Below are 18973 nucleotides of genomic sequence, written 5' to 3'. Positions count from 1 at the left end.
CCTTGAATGGAATCTTAACCGCAAGGGAGTCCAGGAAATGAAGGGTAACCATTCTTAGCCTTTATAATAACCCCTGATTGAAACAGGTACTAAATTAATTCATAATATCTGTCGTTCAAGGTAAATGGACTGATTTGATGTCTCCCTGCCAGACACTGCGTGGGTTATATTACTCGTCAACTCAGCAGGAAATAAGCCATCGGTGGAACCAAATGCAGGGGGTGAGAAAGCTTGTTATGATAATGACTCCTCTATGATAATGAACATAGTGTCAGAGGTGTGTGTGTGTGTGTGTGTGTGTGTGTTTAGGGAGCACGCACATATATGAAGAGGTGTTGGGTAACTTGAAATATCTGTCTTTGGGTTGTTTATTCACAGTAAAAAACATACTCAATATCCGAGATCATTCAAAATGAATTTTAATGATACCGAGTCTTCGTGGGGTAAAATGTCTATTTTTTGTGGTATACAAAACTGTGCCGCCATGGAGGGGAACATGGTTGTTTTATTGACGGGGTTCCTCGGTTTTTTTTTTTCCGTTAACTTGCAAGAATTATTTTTCAAATTTCCATCTTTTTAAAATCGACCTTTGTACGGAATGTTCCGACCTGTCCGCAGGTTTATCTCTGAACGCTCTATTTTGATTCATTCTAGCTTTGAGCCGACATCATCTCTAATATTTCGTGGTTTGGCTTGTATATTTCCTCTTCCTAGCCATCATTTTTACCTTGACTTAGGTATTCATAAACCTCTATTTTTCCATATAAAAGTTACAGGGACTTTGGTCTCTCAGAAAGAATCTAGCTTAGGTTTTGGTTGTTGGCTATCAGATAAATATTAATCAAGGCCAAAGGCATCAATAATAGCAATCCAGGATGTTTTACGATCACAAAGGTTTCCTTCATCATCCCCCTCCCGGCTTCCAGTGCCTGCGTAACCAATCCAAGTCGTCAATTCCACCATCTCAAATACCAAAGGTTTTCGTGAGTGGGCAGCAAGAGCTGGAGCAGATTCTGGCTCATGATTAAGGAACAGAGGCCACATTTTCATTACCCACACGGATGGCCCAGTGCTCTTTGTCAGAATACGCCATTTCAAGCAGATCTCTGGAATTTGGCTCTGTTAGGATGTCGGTTACCAGAGAAATGGAGAGAGGTCGATCTGAGCAGACAATCGATAGCCCAGTAGACAGGAAAGAGAAGCTCTCCTCACAGATGAGACCCCTTCCCCGCTGTCCCTGTCAGTGCAGGGCTTGATCCCTTGATCCTGGGATCATGACCTGAGCCCAAATCAAGAGTCGGATGCTCAACCGATTGAGCCACCCAGGCGCCCCTAGCATCTGACTCTTTTTGTTTTTAATGTTTATGTATTCCTTTTGAGAGAGAAAGAGCACAAGCAGGGAAGGGGCCGAGGGAGAGGGAGAGAGAATTCCAAGCAGGCCTGACACTCAACTGGCTGAGCCAGCCAGGGGCCCCAAGACTCTCGATCTCAGCTCAGGTCTTGATCTCAGGTCATGAGGTAAGCCCCGCGTTGGACTCCATGCTGGGTGTAAAGCTTAGTGAAAAAAATAAAAATAATATATTGAGCATTCAGGTTGTTTCCAAGTTTTATTCTTATTAAAATGACGTTCTGAATAACTGTACCTTTGTCTGGTTAAGAAAGGCCACATCGGGGGCGCTGGGTGGCTCAGTGGGTTGAGCGTCCGACTTTGGCTCAGGTCATGATCTCGCAGTCCGTGGGTTCGAGCCCCGCGTCGGGCTCTGTGCTGACAGCTCAGAGCCTGGAGCCTGCTTCGGATTCTGTGTCTCCTTCTCTCTCTGCCCCTCCCCCACTTGTGCTCTGTCTCCCTCTGTCTCTCAAAGATAAATAAATGTTAAAAAAAATTTTTTTTTAATAAGAGAAAGACAACATCACTTTCTGAGTGCTTCCTTTCTGCCAGGCACTTACGGGCTTACCTTTTTATATATAACCTCACTTACCCACCTCCATCACCTCAAAAGGTAAGTATTATCATCCTTATTTTTTCCGTTGAGCCTTCAAGAGATTAAGCAACTTAGCCAAGGTCTCTGCTGAGCTGTTGTGCAGCCAGGATTTGGAACCAGGCTCACAAGGTGCAAAGACCCAGCCCGTCTCTGTTGACAGGCTGAAAGGTGTGGATCCTTTACACACAGGTTCTGTTCCTGACCTTTCTCTTACCTCCTGTCACCTGGCACATTTGAGACACATGACAGGGTTTACACACACAAGATGCAACTCAACTGATATAGAGTAAGTTCCATCTAGGAATAAAGGTCCGTATATAATGTCTTATTTCCACAAGGACAGGCTAATTGGCTCATCAGAACATAGTACTGACGTCAATTTCCATTCGAAACTCAAGGCTGCTGTTCAAATAGAAAACTGTTTCCCTGCCTGGAGAGGCCACGTGGACCACCCTGCAATGATCTTAACCAGGGTTAAAATTGCAACCTAGCCTCCAGGCTTTGGGGCTGCCTCGGACAAACAAACCAGACGAGGAAGGAAGATGTGTAGACTGAGCCGTAAACTTCCCCCACGAGGCTCTGATATTCCAGGGTGAATCCAGCCAGGGATAGCGGGGTAGAGTTAGGGGCTGGAGCCCGGGGAAACGCCCCCAGAGAGATGAGGAGGAAAAGCGTTTGTCCAGGGGTATGTGTGTGTATCGTGTGCCTGCTGGTTGTCTATGTGCGTGCGAGCGTTGTTTTTGTGTTTGTGCATGTGAATACACATGCCTCGCGGGCGAGCACATTCAGTGGGTCAGAGCAGCAGGTATAACCCAGGAGAAGTGGGAATTAGCTATTTTTCTCCCTCCCTCTTCTCAGGACCTAACACGGTCCTCCTGCCTACTGCGTCCATGGCCACATGACACGGGGATTCCCTTCCTCTGATTCCCTCTCCGGCCTCAGGACCCCCATCACTAAGAGCTGACTGTCTGGGAGACAAAAATTAACGGGACCTTAGTGCTGTGCTCCCACAGTCACCCCCAGAAGGAGCCCGTCTTCCTCATCCATTAAGTAACTGCAAATCCCAGCTTATATGTTGGCAGTAGGGAAAGGGATACAGACTGGAAGGCACCCTGATTCCCCGGAGGAATATCCTGACAGCGAAGCGTGTTACACTGTTTCAGAGAGACGTGCTCTATGTCCCCATCAGGAGGTTTTTGGCCCCAAGATATAGGACCTGGGACACCTGGGTGGCTCAGTTGGTTAAGCATCCAACTTCGGCTCAGGTCATGATCTAGAGGTTCACGGTTTGAGCCCCGCGTCGGGCTCTGTGCTGACAGCTCGGAGCCTGGAGCCTGCTTCAGATTCTGTGTCTCCCTTGCTCTCTGACCCTGCCCCACTCACACTCTGTCTCTCTCTCAAAAAAAAAAAAAAAATGAAAACCAGGGGCCCTTGGGTGGCTCAGTCGGTTAAGCATCTGACTTCGGCTCAGGTTATCTATCATCTTGCGGTTCGTGAGTTCGAGCCCCGTGCCGGGGCTCGGTGCTGACAGCTCAGAGCCTGGAGCCTGCTTTGGATTCTGTGTCTTCCTCTCTCTCTGCCCCTCCCCTGCTCACACTCTGTCTCTGGCTCTCTCTCTCTCTCTCTCTCTCTCTCTTTTTCTCTCACTCAAATAAACATTTAAAAAAATTTTAATGAATAAACAGTAAAAATAATTTAAGAAAAAAGGTACAGGATTAAATTCAAGCTACTTAAATGATCCAATTTTGCTTTCTACATACCATTATCCATTAAAAGGCACCAGGCTGCCTGGAAAAATGGCAGATTCCAGGGGAGGGACAGGGAAAGTAGAAGCCAAACCTGGATTACATTGCTTTGCCAGAAGGTAAATGTCATAGGTTGAATATTCTGGTTTGTCCCCCCCAAATTCATGTGTGGAAATCCTAACCTTCAACACTTCACAATGTATTCGGAGATGGGGTATTTAAGGGGGTAATGAAGTTACAATGAGGGCCTATGGGCGGGTCCTAACCCGACTGGTGTCCTTATGAGAAAAGAGATTAGGACGTAGACATGCACAGAAGGGAGACCGTGTGAAGCTCCAGGTAGAAAGCATCCATCTTCAAGCCACGAGGCTTCAGAAGACACCAACCCCGTGGACACCTTGGTCTTGAACTTCCAGCCTCCGGAATCACGAGAAGATAAAATTCTCTCATTGAAGCCACCTAGTCTGTGGTATTTGCTACGGCAGCCCTAGCAAACTGCACCTTCGACATGTATGAAGAATCCAATCACTTCTCTCTGGTCTATTGCCCAGAATACTACAGGCTGCTCTCGCTGCTTCTACCCGGGACCCCGCGGGCTATTCTCAACACAGGATTCAGAGGGAGTCTCTAAAAACTACCCGAATCAGGTCGCATCCCTGCCGTGCCGCGACCCTCCAGCGGATCCCATCTCATTCAGAGTAAGACTCAACGCCCTTAGGGAGGCAGCGCCGCCCCATGTAAACAGGGCTCACCGTACCTCTTGGCTGTCCTCTCCTGTGACCCGCTCCCTGGCTCCGGATACCCTGGCAGACACGTGTGGCCACAGGGCCTTTGCAATAACTGCCGCACTGCCCGGGACACTCTGCGTGTACATACACGCGAAGGGCTCGCTTCCTGCCTCCTTGAGTTCATGACTCAGGGAGGCTGTCCCCCCCCCCCCCCACACTACCTAAGATGGCACCTCCCCCTCAGCCCCAGCCCCATCCTCTTCTTCATTTGGCTCAGCGTGTGGCCATCTAACGTAATACCTCCCTTACTACACCTTCGTCCAGTCTCTCCAATGAGAAAGTCAGAGCCACGGTGGCACAGATTCGTTATCGCCTGACTTTGATCACGGGCGCGTGCCTACAGCGGTGCTTGGCACACAGGAGGAGCTCAGTGGGTCCCTGCTGAATAAAGGTGCAAGGCGAGGTTACACCATGTGCCGGGCACCGCGCACTTTAGTCATCTCCGAGTTCGACGCTGAGATAATCTTTGGCCTTTGCTCCCCAACCTGGACAGCCAGCACGGCCTCCCTCTTGTCCCCGCTGCCTTGCCCCCCCAACCCTGCTCCGCGGGTTCTCGTGGGAGGTTCATGCTCTGATCTCTTACCGGCTAGAACAAGGAAAGACCCTAGAAATATCCGGGCTGGGCAGCAAACCCGCGGAATACCTCCCAGGCCTCGCTGAACATTTGTCAGGCCGCGTCAGTGCCAAGAACTGCTCGGGTCCTGATCAGACCTGATAGCAGAGCCCTGGAGGAAGAAAGGCAGGAGGGATGTGGCCGGCGGCAAGTCCCCCTGATGGGTAAGCACGGGAGGAGCCGCTGGGGGCAGAGGCACAGACCATCTAACAGACCACCTGCCGAAACCACCCACCAACTTTGAACCTGGAGACAGGCCTCAGCAACTGAAGTCCAGGGACAGAGGTGGCTCCAGCTGGGTCAGCAATGACCAGAGTCACCATCCCTCCAGAGGCTCCAGATCCGCAGACTCACAGCCTCTAGCCTGACCAAGACGAAGCCCTCCGTCTTAAAGAGGAGGTAACTGAGACCGGGAGAGAGAGGCGATTGCCCAAAGTGACACCGCTTGAAAGAGACAAGACCTTGCTTGTGACTTTGGTTTTTGTGGGGGTTTTTTTCCTTCTTCTTTTTTCAATTTGAACGTGACCTCAGTGCAGGGACGTGAATGGTCATGACTTATCAGGGAGGAAGGCTTTCCCCTGCCCTTTCAAGATCCTTTGAGCTGGACTGGAAATTAAATGGAGATGAGACAGATTAACAAGAGAAAATCAACATTAGCTTCGTACCTACAGGGAATCCACAACTATTTGGTCAGCAAATAATTGCCAGGCCACCCAGAGACGGTGAGACACAGAGGACTTAAATCAAACAGCCCTTGCTGGTTCCTCCCTGTTTATTATACCCGGTTCATGGCATAATGTAGTTATCTGTGGTGACAGCTCTCTTCCCAGAGCAAGCCTCCCGTCTAAATTCCTTTCGGCATTTGTGCGAGAGGACAAATGCTTTTCCTGAATCTGTTGCCAAATCTGATTGCCTTTAACTGAAAAATAACCTTCAAGCCAAGGTGGCCCGTCGTGGGGCAGCCTGCCCTTGGCCCCTCCAGTCTCTTCGGCTCCTTTTACAAATGAAGTTCACTTGGAAGCAGAATGGGTGGTGCCGTTCTGGGGCCAAGGCCAAAGGAGCCAATAGACCTTGGACCGTCAGAAGGTCTAGTCATGAGAACCAGGGGGCAGGGGGTCATGTTGGCGGAGGCAGTGCCCTCCCTGAGCCCCTGAGGCATAAGCTCCTTCCGATGGGGGCTCTGTCCGCATCACATCGGCAAGTCTGTTACATTCTCTGCCGGTCACTGAGTCAACTGCCCCCACTTTTCCTGCCAGATCCTATAGGGAACCAGCCTGGTTGTTTGCAAACGGTCTCCAGCCTCTGTGTAGCCTTATAACAAAGCTGTTGTGACAGCGGATGGGAAGGAGGTGAGTGAGGGCTTCTTCTGTAGAGGTGGCCTCGCCAGTGGCCATCTCCCCACCCCCCACCCCCTCCCCACACACACACACACTGCCCCTGGCCTTCCCCCAGGCTCACAGGGCCCTGCGGTTCACTGGGCAGCAAGAGCCCTGCCTCGGATCCAAGGAAGCCCACAACTGGTTTAGGACCCAGTGCTGGGGAGTGAAGGCGTGGGAGCGAGACAGGCAGGGGATCGTGGGAAAGCTTTGACTCCCAGGAGAAAAAAGAGACCAGTGATGAGAACCATCTTCCTTTGCCACTTTTGGGCATTGCCGGGTGAAAATGCGCCCCTCGGGGCTGCTGGCAGCTGACCGACCGCCTCCAGGGGGCTTTGAAGCTACAGCAAGACTAACTCTGTCTTGAATTCATTTTGCCTTGAACCCTTCTCCCTCCCTCGTTATGCCGCGTTACACCTGCTTGCACACTGTACTGTAAGCCTGAAGGGAAACTAGCTGACCTTTGAATTTTTGTTTTATTTAACAAAAAAAAAAATTTTCTAATGTTTATTTTTGAGAGAGAGAGAGACACAGAGTGTGAGTGGGGGAGGGGCAGAGAGAGAGGGAGACACAGATTCCAAGACAGGACCCAGGCTCTGAGCTGTCGGCACAGGGCCCGACGCGGGCCTCGAACTCACCCACGGGGAGATCGTGACCTGAGCGGAAGTCAGAAGTTTAACCGACTTGAGCCACCCAGGCACCCCTGACCATCAGATTTTACTGGGATGACTGCATTAAGACAAAACACGTTGCGCAAAATAATCAGCACATTCTGGCCTGTCACTCCCGAAACCCATGAGAAGCTTTTAGTAATCAATTCTGTTTGAAGTTTCTTAGGGAACCTGAGCCTGGCCCCCATTAATTGAAGACATCTGACTGCTCAAGCGCTTGTATGAGCTGGTTTCTCTCTTCACGTCTCTCCTGTAAAACCCCTGCCTGCACCGACACAGGAGGGTGGTTTATTGGGACATCAGAAGGCCATGTTCTGGGTTAGCTGACTCTCTCGAATAAAATCACTTTCCTTGTCCCAACACTCTTGTCTCTCTCGTGCAGCGAGCAGATCAGACCTGGGTTCAATAACGAGCCACAGTGATTCCATGATTTTGGGGTAAGTGATTCCCGGCTTTCCCTTTAGAGGAAATGTTTAGTCTCTCTTAAAAAAAAAAAAAAAAAAAAAAAAAAGTTTAGCATTGAGCAGTTTCTAAATGATGTCAAAAGGAAAGCGAAAGCAAAACTCAACTTTGGTGCAACAGCCGGCTCACCAGTGGCAAACACCACCAGCCATGAGCTGTGGCCATGGCTCAGGTAAGCTCCCTGGAACTTTCTGTTGGTGGCTCTACAGCAGGAGGGGGCCCCCTCCGATAAAGGCCTCAGTCTGGCCTTGGGCACAGTTAACCCCAGACCTCAGAAAGGCTTTAGAAGGCGTTTATGGAAAACTCTGTGTTGTTGAAAAGTCCCTTGCCCTGCAGGACGGTGAGGGCTTGGGGCTGAGGCTCCCGTCTGGCACAGGGTGGGGCCCAGGGGCCTCCCGTGGAAGAGCCGTGGGTGGGTGGCTGGGGGCTTTGCCGCCGGGTGGGGTGCATAGGCAGACGGGGACCCAGGACTTGGGAAGTGAGTGGATCCCCACCCCGCCAGCCTCCGAGCTCGCTCGGTACCTGCTCAGCTCTGTCCTTCCCTCTCTCCCGGGCATGTGTCCTGAATGTCAGCTTTCCTGGCTCTGGATCTCCCGTCCTGTCAGCCCTGCCAACACAAAATCCTGGCCCTATTGCCTGGGCAACTGTCTCCTTATTCGGGCAGGGCCCCAGATCACATTTGATCTGCCACCAGCTACCGTGGACAGTTTCTGGGCCCTACCTTATTTAGATATTTAATCTCGGAGTGAAAAATCCCCTTTTGATTCCAACATGGTGACCATCCCTGGCCCTGCCCCGCCCTGGCTGAGAGAGGGGAGTAGCGGGGAGAGGGTCCTGGCCCCGCTGATCTTCCAGCCCCTCTCCCATGGAGATTTCCTTTGCCCCCATGGCATGCCAGGCCCTTCACCGGATCCTGGAGGTGAAGGGGGGAGGGGCAGCATACAAGATCCCGCCCCGGGGGGAGGTGCAGACAGGCACAGAGGATGCCAGCGAGACATGATCCATGCAGAGGGAGGGGGACGTCCTAGGGGCCTGGGGACCCCAGGGAGTGGCAGCCGAGCCAGGCTGGGGCCCTGGGGGGGCAGCTTCTCGGAGAGGGGTGTCTGGTGTGGGGGGCGAAGGGGAGGAGGGGAGGAGGGCAGGTGATGGGAGGCAGACACAGCCATTCAGTCATCCTGGAGGGGGGGCAGAGGGCAAGGAAGGGCTGCTCAGGAGGGCCTGGGAGCCGCTGTCCAAAGGGCATGCCCTTTGCCCTGAGGCCACATGTGCCCTTTGGGAAGGCCACAGTGGGTCTTGGGGAGACTGGATGTGGGGTAGCAGGGACGGGGACAGTCAAGAGGCTGCGAGGTTCGGGGGGAGCCTGGCTGGTTCCTTCAGAGGAGCACGTGACTCTTGATCTCGGGGTTGTGAGTTTGAGCCCCATGTTGTGTGTAGAGATTACTTAAAATAGGGGCACCTGAGTGACTCAGTCGGTTGAGCGTCCAACTTCGGCTCAGGTCATGATCTCACGGTGCGTGAGTTCGAGCCCCGCGTCGGGCTCTGTCTGATGGCTCGGAGCCCGGAGCCTGCTTCGGGTTCTGTGTCTCCCTCCCCCCTGCCCCTCTCCTGCTCGCACTGTCTCTCTCTCAAAAATAAGTAAACATTTAAAAAAAAAAGAGATTACTTAAAATAAATAAAATTTAAAAAGACAAAGGAAAAAAGGAGGCTATGAGGATCTCAGAGGCAGGGACAGCGGCTGCCCTGAACCAAATCGGAGGGTAGGAGATGGACGAGGAAGCGAAGTCGGGAGAGACTTCCAAGGTCAGCGTTGGTTGTTGGATATTGGCAAGAAAAAGATGGTGAAGGTAAACTGACCCCGGGGCTCCGATCGGATGACCTGGAATGAGAGCTAGGGGGCTGTCGTTTGCTAAGATCAAGGCATAGAAAGGAAGACCAACTGAAAAATTCTCAACTCAGAAGCCGTGGCACCTGAGGGGGCAGGACGCTGAGGGGCAGGAAAGAGGCAAGGAAGGGGAGGAAAGCAGATGCCTGGTGTGGCCATGGACTATCAGAGCCAAGAGGTGTGACAAGGACTTGAGGGCCAGTCTGAGAAGCTGGTGACTCACCTGCCCGACTTGGCTGGGGAGGGTCTGGGGCTCTCAGCCTCAGTGAAGGGGTTTTGTTTGTTTTTTTGTTTGTTTTAATGATTTCTTAATGTTTCTTCTCTTTTGTTTCTTTTGAGAGAGAGAGAGAGAGAGAGAGCTCAGACAGGAGCAGGGGAGAAAGAGAGAGAAAGGGAGAGAATCCCAAGCAGGCTCTGTGCTCAGCATGGAACCTGACGTGGGGCTCGATCCCACGACCCTGGGATCATGACCTGAGCTGAAATCAAGAGTCGACACTCCACCCACTTAGCCACCCGGGCGTGGGGGGGTTTTACACCCCAGTGAAGGGGTTTTACACGCAGCTTGTGACGTCCACACTCTCAGGAGCGCGCGTACAATTCCCCTGCACGTGGGCGTTCACGCCCTCGGTGTTTTTACACGAGCATACCCAACACGAATCTACAAACCCAACACATACAACACACCCAGAGATGTGCATATACACAGAACACGCAACACACGTGCATATGACATGTGCACACACACACGTGTGCCCATGCACCCCCGTGCGATGCGGGCACACACGTACGTAAGAAATAATACACACGCGCTGAATAAATCTCCACTCTCCCATTCCACGGGGTCCTTTTTTCCAAGCTTCCAGCCCCCAGTCGTGGAGAAACCTCTAAAAGAGACAGAAGGCTGAGGCCCCCACGGGGGCTAGGACTTCCTTCCCATTCCAGGCTCTGACCCGGTGATGAGTATCGGCAAGGGAGTGGGGGGATCCTCAGGCCAAGCTACGGGTCTCTGGAAATATAATTTCCAAAATATTTTTTAACATAATGAGAGCAACCAGGGGCGGCCGGGTGGCTCAGTCGGTTGAGCGATCGACTTTGGCTCAGGTGACGGTCTCGCGGTTCGTGGGTTCGAGCCCCGCGTCGGGCTCTATGCTGACCACTCAGAGCCTGGAGCCTGCTTCGGATTCTGTGTCTCCTTCTCTCTCTCTCTCTCTCTCTCTCTGCCCCTCCCCCCACCTCACAAAAATAAACAAAGATTTTTTAAAATTCCAAAAAAAAAAAAAACACCCAAAAAAACATAACAAGAGGAACTGAGAAAAAAGCTTAACCGGGGAAACCTGAGTTGGTTTCTTCCTGAGCAGCGCTTGAACATGCCCGTCCTGTTTGAGTAATCGAGCGGGGTCCCATGGGTCCGGGAGCAGGGAAGGCAAGCAGAATGCACGTTCCAAGGACAGGGAGGGAGTGGGGAGCCTCTGACCGCTGCCGTCCAGGTCACGGGTCAGCGGTGGTCATATCCTCTGGATGACCTGGCCCGACACCAATATTGGTTGTCAAATGGAGATCATCACCTTAAAAGTTAAAAAGGGGAGTAGTAAGTAATATCTGAAAAGTCGCACAGTGTGTGCCTCGCAGTGGGTGCTAAGATAAACTTGATCTCTTTCAGAAATGTACAAGGGCGCAAAGATGAATTATAAACGTTTGACTATCATTGTCTATAATGGCGAGATTTTTGAACAACCTCAATGCTCAGCAACCAGGGCTTGGTCAGATAGCCGATATATATCCGTGTAATGGGATACGATGACACTGGCACAAGCAGCCGTGACATTCAGTGTCTTGAAAAAAATACCCACAGCTTGTGAAGTAAAAAGAACCAAATCTGGGGCCCCTCCGGTCCCATCTGTGAAAAGACAAACACCAACACCTCGATGGGGTGCTCCCCTCGGCCTTCTTCCTCGCCCCGCCCCTTCTCTGCCTCCGTCTTGGCTTCCCCAGTGGCTCCCCGTGACGTGTCTCTGACTCCAGGTGACCTCCTGGGGGCCAGCTTCTCCATCATCTGCTCCGTTCTGAGCAGCAAGGCGGTGGTGAGACTAGAGCTCCTGCGGGACGTGGTGGGGCACTGCCGCTATAGGGTCAACAACCACTTGGACCCCAAGTACAAACCACGGCCTGTGAACGTGATCATCTATTCTGCGAAGAAGAAGATTGGTGAGGAGATGGAGTACAGGCTTCTGGGCAAGAACTGTGAGGATTTTGTCACCGATCTGAGATACGGTGTGCCCCACAGCAGGCAGGTAAGACCCTCTTTGGGGCCAGCCCTCTCCCCCTGGAGGTCTGCTGCGGGGCTGGGGGTGACCAGGCTGTGTGGCCAGAGGGGAGCCTCACCACGACCCACCGGCTGGGAGTCGGGCCGTCCGAGCTCAAATCTCGGATCCGCTTCTGATCCGCTGAGGGTCTTTGGACACGTCGCTGTCTCTCTGGTCCTCAGTTTCCCCATGTGTAGGAGGAGTTGGATGGAGGACCTCTGGAGGCCTGCCAGTCTGACCTTCTAGGATCCTCTGCCTCTAAAGGTAGATCGTGATGCCCCCACAGGTCGTCAGGAAGAGTCTGGGCCAACCCAGCACCGTGACTCGTCTCCGAAAAAGAGCACACAGGCAGGGGGTGTGCTCAAGGTCCACGGGCCTATGTAATGGCTCAAGCACTTGTCTATGTAAGACCTGGGGCACAGGGTCTACCCCCACCCCTTCAGTCTTCCGCGTTTGTTGTCTCAAAACACACAGCTGATAAGTGGCAGAGGTGGGATTTGAACCCCAGCAGTCCTTCTCTGGAGTCTCTGCTCCCTTCCTTCGTACAGCGGCACCTCCGGGGCTCCAGGCCCAGTTGACTGGGTGGACGGGGGCCCCTGGATGAGACGAGGATAAGGACGGGAGGAGCAGGTTTGAGAAGGGAAATCCAGAATTTGGATGTGGTGGTGGGTGGCCAGTTAGACCTCCAGGTGGAGATGTTGAGTCACAGGTGGACCTAGGAGCCTGGCGTTCAGGGCCGAGGTGGGGCTGGGCATAGAAGTTTCTAGGCTGCACTTGGCAACCATGCACAGTGAACCCGAAGTACGCTGCCCGTGGCCCTAGTCTCCTGAAGTCTCTCCTCAGCTTTTGGCACAGCCCTCCCTCCGCAGGGGTGTAGCCCCGACTGCAGAGCCGTTCCCAGGCTCAGCCCCAGAGCCCGGGCTCTGGGAAACCAGGCACAAAGCCTCCTCCCTCCCCACTCAGAGTCAGGAATAAATGTCTTCACCCAGCACGCTCACACGAAAGGATCCCATCCGCCCATCCTGCCAGGTGTCAGGACAAACCCTGACAAGCTCACCAGTAAGAAGTGTTCACAACCCCATCTCCCAGGGCCCCTCTGACTCATCCAGCATCTTCCTGGGCTGGCCAGCTCAGAGGGCAGGAGGATGAGGAGACTCCAGGCCCTTGGAAGGGAGGGAGAACTGGCCTGCCTTTGCGATGGATGTTGAACATGGGCTATTCACTTTCAGGTGGAACATACCCTGATTGGAGGAGGGGTGTCCCTGGGACTCGGCATTCTGGGCATGGTTGGCTACTCGCTTGTGAAGACATGATCCCAAAAGCAATGACAGCCCGAAGGAGCCCCAAATCCTTCAGCTGCAGAGACCAGTGGAGACACCCCATGGCTCCTCTGTCTAGCGGACCCTCAACCTCCGGCAACCTGTCGTTCTGTCTCTCCCTCTCCCTCTCTCACTGGCTGAAGGATGGGCTAATTGTGCCAAGACCAACGAATCAAGTAAATGTATCTTCAAGAAGGACTTCCACTATATTTTTGCAGACTTCTGAACCAGAAAGGAGGGAAGGAACATTACTTCGACACCTGTTGGGTTCTCCCCGCAATTTCTAGCTGAGTGACCTTGAGAAAATCTCTGGACTCCCAGAGCTTCAGTCCCCCTTCTCTGGGACGGGGATAAGGATTACATAAGGCAAGGTGATGTGGAGAAGACTCCTGATGTCTGGTAACCAGCAGATATTCAACGGGGGTCTACATCACTCCATGGAGACGCTACATCGCTCCATGGAGACTCACCATTGTTGTCACGAGACATCGTTCATTTTACTGTCGGGGTGCAAAAGTGCCCCAACAACTCAGTTATGTCCTGGCACAGCCGCACCACCTGGTGCGTAAACATTTCCCAACACCTTTCCGAGTACCTTCTTCATCCAGCCTTCCTTTCAGCCTTCCTTTCAGTTTTCCTTTTCAACCCCAGGGCCTAGTCTTCACCCACCTGGGACTGCCAGACGGAAGTATGTTGACTTTCCATGCCGACGTTGCCATGGCTCAAGCTGCCCGTGGGTTGAATGGTGAAAATTCGCCACCTCAATCTTTAGGGCAGTGAAACTCTGAATGAGACCATAGCGACGGGTACATATCATTACACGTTCGTCCAAACCCATAGAATGCACAACACCAAGGGTGAACCCAAAGGTAAAGTGTGGATTTGGAGGGATTGCCGTGTGTCAATGCCGTTCGTCCGTTGTAACCCACACGGGTCCTCTGGGGAGGGATGTTGATGGTGGGAGAGGCTGTGCCTGGGGGAGAACAAGGGGTGTATGGGAAATCTTTACCTTCTTCTCAATCTTGCCGTGAATCTAAAAAGTCTCTAAAAAATAAACTCTCTAAAAAAAAAAAAAATTAATCTCCTCTGAGTATCCCTCCTTTACTTCCCAGCAAGCCCTCGGTGCGGTCTCAGAAGCTCCATGGTCTCTCGCTTCCTCAGCCAGCCTCTGCCGCCGGTGACCCTGATGAATGGCCACTCCATGGTGGTCACCGCAGCCACTCCCCCTCTGGCTTGAGCACTAAGGATGTCACCCTCCCCTGGGCTGTACCCTTACAGGATGTGAAAGCTGGTGGGTTCCTTAATCCCCCCGTGCTGCAGAGACCAGGCTGGTGCTAATCACAAGGACCCCCCCACTATAAAACGCAGGGCTCTCAGAAGGTTGAAGGTTCAAGAACAGAGAGTAACTCGCAGTTGCTACTATCAGAGGGGGCCCCGCTCAGACTGCCAGGCTGGACTATCCGCCCCCATCCGAGGGTTCCAGAAGGGTCCATGCCTGCCGCACTCTGGTCAGAGGGCCCCACTGCCCTGTACAGAGTCTGGGCCCAAATGGGAGGCCCAGAGAGAGGGGCAGAGGCTTCCTTACTCCTTGTTGTCTAAGACTCGCCTCCCTGGACCTCGTTTCCTGTCAGGATCAATTGTTGCACCAAAATGGACAGTGGAAGTTTCCAGGCCCTTCCAGGGTGGGCTTGGCCTACGTGGCCAAGTCATATCCCCGTTAGTGGTCTCGGGTGTCCACGTATCTGCCCTTTACGGCAATTGTCACCGTGGGGATTGAACACTGATCCACGTGGTTCCTTTACTAATATCCCTCCGTCTATCAGAACTGCAAGGACCCCCAAGAGGTAGGACTGTGTGAGCTCGTTACAGTGGGACCCCAGCATTCATCACAATGCCTGGTGTACTGCCGGGGCTCAATAAAAAGTTGTTTACTTCATAAGTTCACTACTACATGGGAAAATACAATTATTCTCTGCAGTCGAGAGAAAAACTGATATGACAAAAAGTTGCAACCCAAACCAAAAAAAGCGTGTTGCCATCAAGTTTTAAAATGTAACAGACCATTGGGGCACCTGGGTGGCTCAGTCAGTTAAGCATTCAACTTCATCCAACTTCAGCTCCTCCAACTCTGATCTCACGGTTCGTGGGTTCGAGCCCCGCGTCGGGCTCTGTGCGGACAGCTCAGAGCCTGGAGCCTGCTTCGGATTCTGTGTCTCCTTCTCTCTCTGCCCCTCTCCCACTTGTGCTCTGTCGCTCAAAAATAAATAAACATTGAAAAAAATTTTTAAATATAATGGACCAGGGGCTCCCGGGTGGCTCAGTCGGTTGAGGGTCCGACTCTTGATTTTGGCTCAGGTCATGATCCAGGGGTCATGGGATAGAGCCCTGTGTCCATGCTAAGAGTGGAGCCTGCCTGGGATTCTCTCTCTCTCTCTCTCTCTCTCTGTCTCCCCTTCCCTCTCCATCTGCCCCTTTCCCCTGCTGGTACACGCTCTGTCTCAAAAAATTAAAAAAATAAAAATAAAAATAAAATAAAATATACTGGACCAGGCTCCTACCCTCTAGACTGACTTCCATAAACCGGATTCCAATAACATGTAAAATATATATATAATTAATAAAAGCATACTTTATTTTCATATGATAAGCTGACAAAATGGTTGCACTCGCTCTGGACAGTCCTTGTTCTCAGCAGAACTGTTGTTAAGGACTATAACTCGCTTTAGAGACTATGCATATATTCACCGACTGTGTGTCAGCCCAAGAAAAGTTTAACAAAACTGAGGAATGGGTGCTGAAGAAACAAGGATTCTGGAGCCTGCAGGGCGTGACTCGGATTCTCCTTTAACGTCATTCTGTCACTTTGGCAAGCCAGCGTCTCCGTCGTCACCCCCCACCGCTGGGGAAAGGCTGGCAGGACAGATGAAAGTCCCCACTGCTTCCCCTCTGGCCTGGTGGATGTCTGGGTGTTTTCCTCTGTGTGCCTCCACCAGAATCACCAGAATTTTCTAAAGGCGGTTGGGATCCGGGATGACGGAGACATAGGAGGACAAGGGAACTCTCAGGACCGCCAGCCGGCTGGATGTACCACAGAGCCATCCTCCAGGGGAATGACCCTGTGCTGCCTGGGGTGAGGGGACAGCTTGCCGGGGTGACAGCAGCACCAAGAGCACCTAGTGACCCTTGGCAGTCCCTCTGCTGTGGGGAAGGGCCATTGTCCCATCTCGTGGCTGGTCACCTGGAGAGCTGTCTCCCATCATCTCTCTGCAGGTTTTGGGGCAGTTCCCCTAACCCCAGTCTGTTTCTCTCTGCCTATCCTGGTACCTGGAATTTGCCACAGTGAATTCAGTTTTTAGCATTTGCCTTCCCAGACAGCATTCGCATCCAATCTCTTTTGAAGCCATTGGTATCTTAGTAAAAAGTGGTCCTGTGGCGGCCTTCAGCTCTCTGGAAGGACCTGGAAGAATCGGGACTTAGGGCGGGTAAGTCTTGGTGTGAGAGTGTGTGTGAGGGTGTGTAGCCTTGAACCGGGGCTGTTATAGGGGGAGGAGAGTGTTCTTTAAAAGAAAACAAGACAACGGCACGCCTGGGTGGCTCAGTTGGTTGAGTGTCCCAATTCCACTCGGGTCGTGATCTCACGGTTCGTGATCTCACCTGCTTCGTATTCTGTGTCTCCCGCTCTCTCTGCTCCTCCCCTGCTCACACGCTGTCTCTCTCTCAAAAATAAATAAAGATTAAAAAAAAAATTTTTTTTTAAAGAAACAAACAGGGTGGGGAGGCAGTAGGGAGTCAGGAAAGAGGGATGCTGAAGAGGGAGGGGGGAGACTTGAAAGCTTCCCAGTTTCCCAGGGAACACCTTGCACGCTACAGGGCAGGAAGGTCAGTCCTGCTCTGGGGGCTTCTGGAAGGCACACGGGAGTCAGAAGGCTCGGTGGCCGCCCTCCGGGAGAGGCTGGAGGGGAAAGGAGCCGGGAGGCCAGGGTTGTGGTTTTCCCCTCGGCCCTTCCGCTCAGCCAGACCCTCAGGGCGAATGCTGGCATCCTCAGACTGCAATCTACACCCTCGCTGTTTGCCAAGCTCTCTGGGCAGCTCTTCCTTGAGACTTTTCCAGGAAAAGGCCATGCTCAGCCCCGATGCACATTCTCCAGCTGCCTGAAAAACAAGAGAGAGAAGCTAGTTTCCCCTCCTCCTCTTGCCCCCCCCCCCCCAACAAGAACTCCCCAGGAGTTATTAATGAGGAAACCGAGGCCCAGGGGCACCGGGCTGGCATTCTGGCTGAATGAGATGGACACATGAACTGTCTTCATGTCTGATGACCCGATGTTTTCCGAACTAGCGCACTGAATCCTGGAAATGGTTTTTCCTTGGAAAAACTAAGGACGTGGTAATCAGCCCAACAGGGCCTGGCGATGATGTCTCGTTGGTGAAGTGAGTGCTTATTCGTGGGAGGCGAACTGGCTAAAATACTTCGACCTGCCCCGCCCCTGGCAGGAGCACAGTGCGAGAGAGAAGCCCGGAGCCTGTCTCTTTAGGGATGGCATCTGAAGCTTGACTCGTAAACTCGACCTTGCCCCAGCTCCGGGGGGGGGCGGGGATTTCTGGTTGCCTGATGCTGGCCATGCGGGCACCAGGACCCCGCCTTGAGTGAGCCTTTCATGCAAGGCGTGGGCACAGCACGTGACAGAATGGTGGGTTCATGCTGCTTCCAGAACAGGCTGGATGAAGGGCTCCGTGCCTCCTTGGCGAACGCGTGTTTAGTCAATACTGAGGTGTGTGATGTGCTCAGCTTTTGTTATACCACGAGGGGGAGGCCTGGGGAAGTGGCTAACAGTCAGTCATTTCCCTGGCTACCATTATTCACCAATGGAAACCCAAAGAACTGTGCAGGAAAGCGACAGCTCAGCTGATCTGCCATAGTGGGGGCCAGGCTCTGGCTCACAGAACTGGTTCTGGGCCCACAGGAGGCCCCTCACGGCTGCCCTTCCTCTTCACGTGGTAGGCCCTCAGCACAGACAGGGGGTCTGGCCAGGTGGGGCTGGAGGGACAGAGCCTTTCTTCTTCTTTCTCAGTGCTCCTGACGATGAAATGGACATCTGTCATGAGACATGAAAAACATAATCACAATAAGTAAGGGGCGCCTGGGGGGGCTCAGCCCGTTAAGCAGAGGACTCTTGATTTCAGCTCAGGTCATGATCTCACGGTTTGTGGGTTCAAGCCCGGCTTTGGGCTCTGCTCTGACAGTGCGGAGCCTGCTCCGGATTCTCTCTCTCTCTGCCCCTCCCCCCCCCCACGCTCTCTCTTTCTCTCTCAAAATAAATAAATATTTAAATGAATGAATGAATGAGTTGGAATCAAATATTTTATTTTCCAAAGAGTGGTGAGGTTGGGGAATCAGATCTTAGGAGAGATGTGAGCGCCAGCCTGTCATTCCAGTCAACGAATGTCCCCTGGGTCAACACCCGGATTCCCAGCAGAGGGCCCCCCCCCCCCGCCCCCCCACCAGGGCACTGGCTCCGCCCCCTCCCCCTGGGGCTAACCGCCTCTGGCCAGTCCCTCCCAGGTCAATTCACTCTGTGGTCAGCTTTGAGCTGGGTGACCCCGCCCCTGCGGGCAGAGCTGATTGGCCTAATGAGATCACCTGACCCAGCGGCGGCCAATCAGCAGGCTGAGCCAAGAGGGGCGCAGAGCCCCCCCCCTCCCGCCCCCGCACTCTCTTTTTGGGAACGCGTTGCGGTTCGCAGGCAGAGGTGGGCAGAGGTGGAGCTGGGGTGACGGGAGAAGAGGAGCCCCGGAAGGAGTGTGGGGCGGGGAGGGGGTTGCTGCGCAGGACAA

The 18973-nt window shown here is 52.8% G+C and overlaps 1 protein-coding gene across 1 annotated transcript; it reads left to right on the top strand.

Annotated features, from left to right (window-relative positions):
• Window positions 1-7670: 7670 nt before the first annotated feature.
• Window positions 7671-15238, top strand: LOC125932034 (phospholipase A and acyltransferase 4-like). The gene is made up of 3 exons (XM_049644401.1): window positions 7671-7809; window positions 11542-11810; window positions 13052-15238. The coding sequence occupies exons 1-3, from the start codon at window positions 7710-7712 to the stop codon at window positions 13133-13135; spliced, it is 453 nt and encodes a 150-aa protein (XP_049500358.1). The 5' UTR covers window positions 7671-7709; the 3' UTR covers window positions 13136-15238.
• The last annotated feature ends 3735 nt before the right edge of the window (window positions 15239-18973 follow it).

Source organism: Panthera uncia, chromosome D1 (assembly GCF_023721935.1).
Source record: "Panthera uncia isolate 11264 chromosome D1, Puncia_PCG_1.0, whole genome shotgun sequence".
NCBI lineage: Eukaryota > Metazoa > Chordata > Mammalia > Carnivora > Felidae > Panthera > Panthera uncia.
The sequence above is the reverse complement of the archived record's forward strand: the minus strand, read 5'-3'. Positions and strand labels throughout refer to the sequence as shown.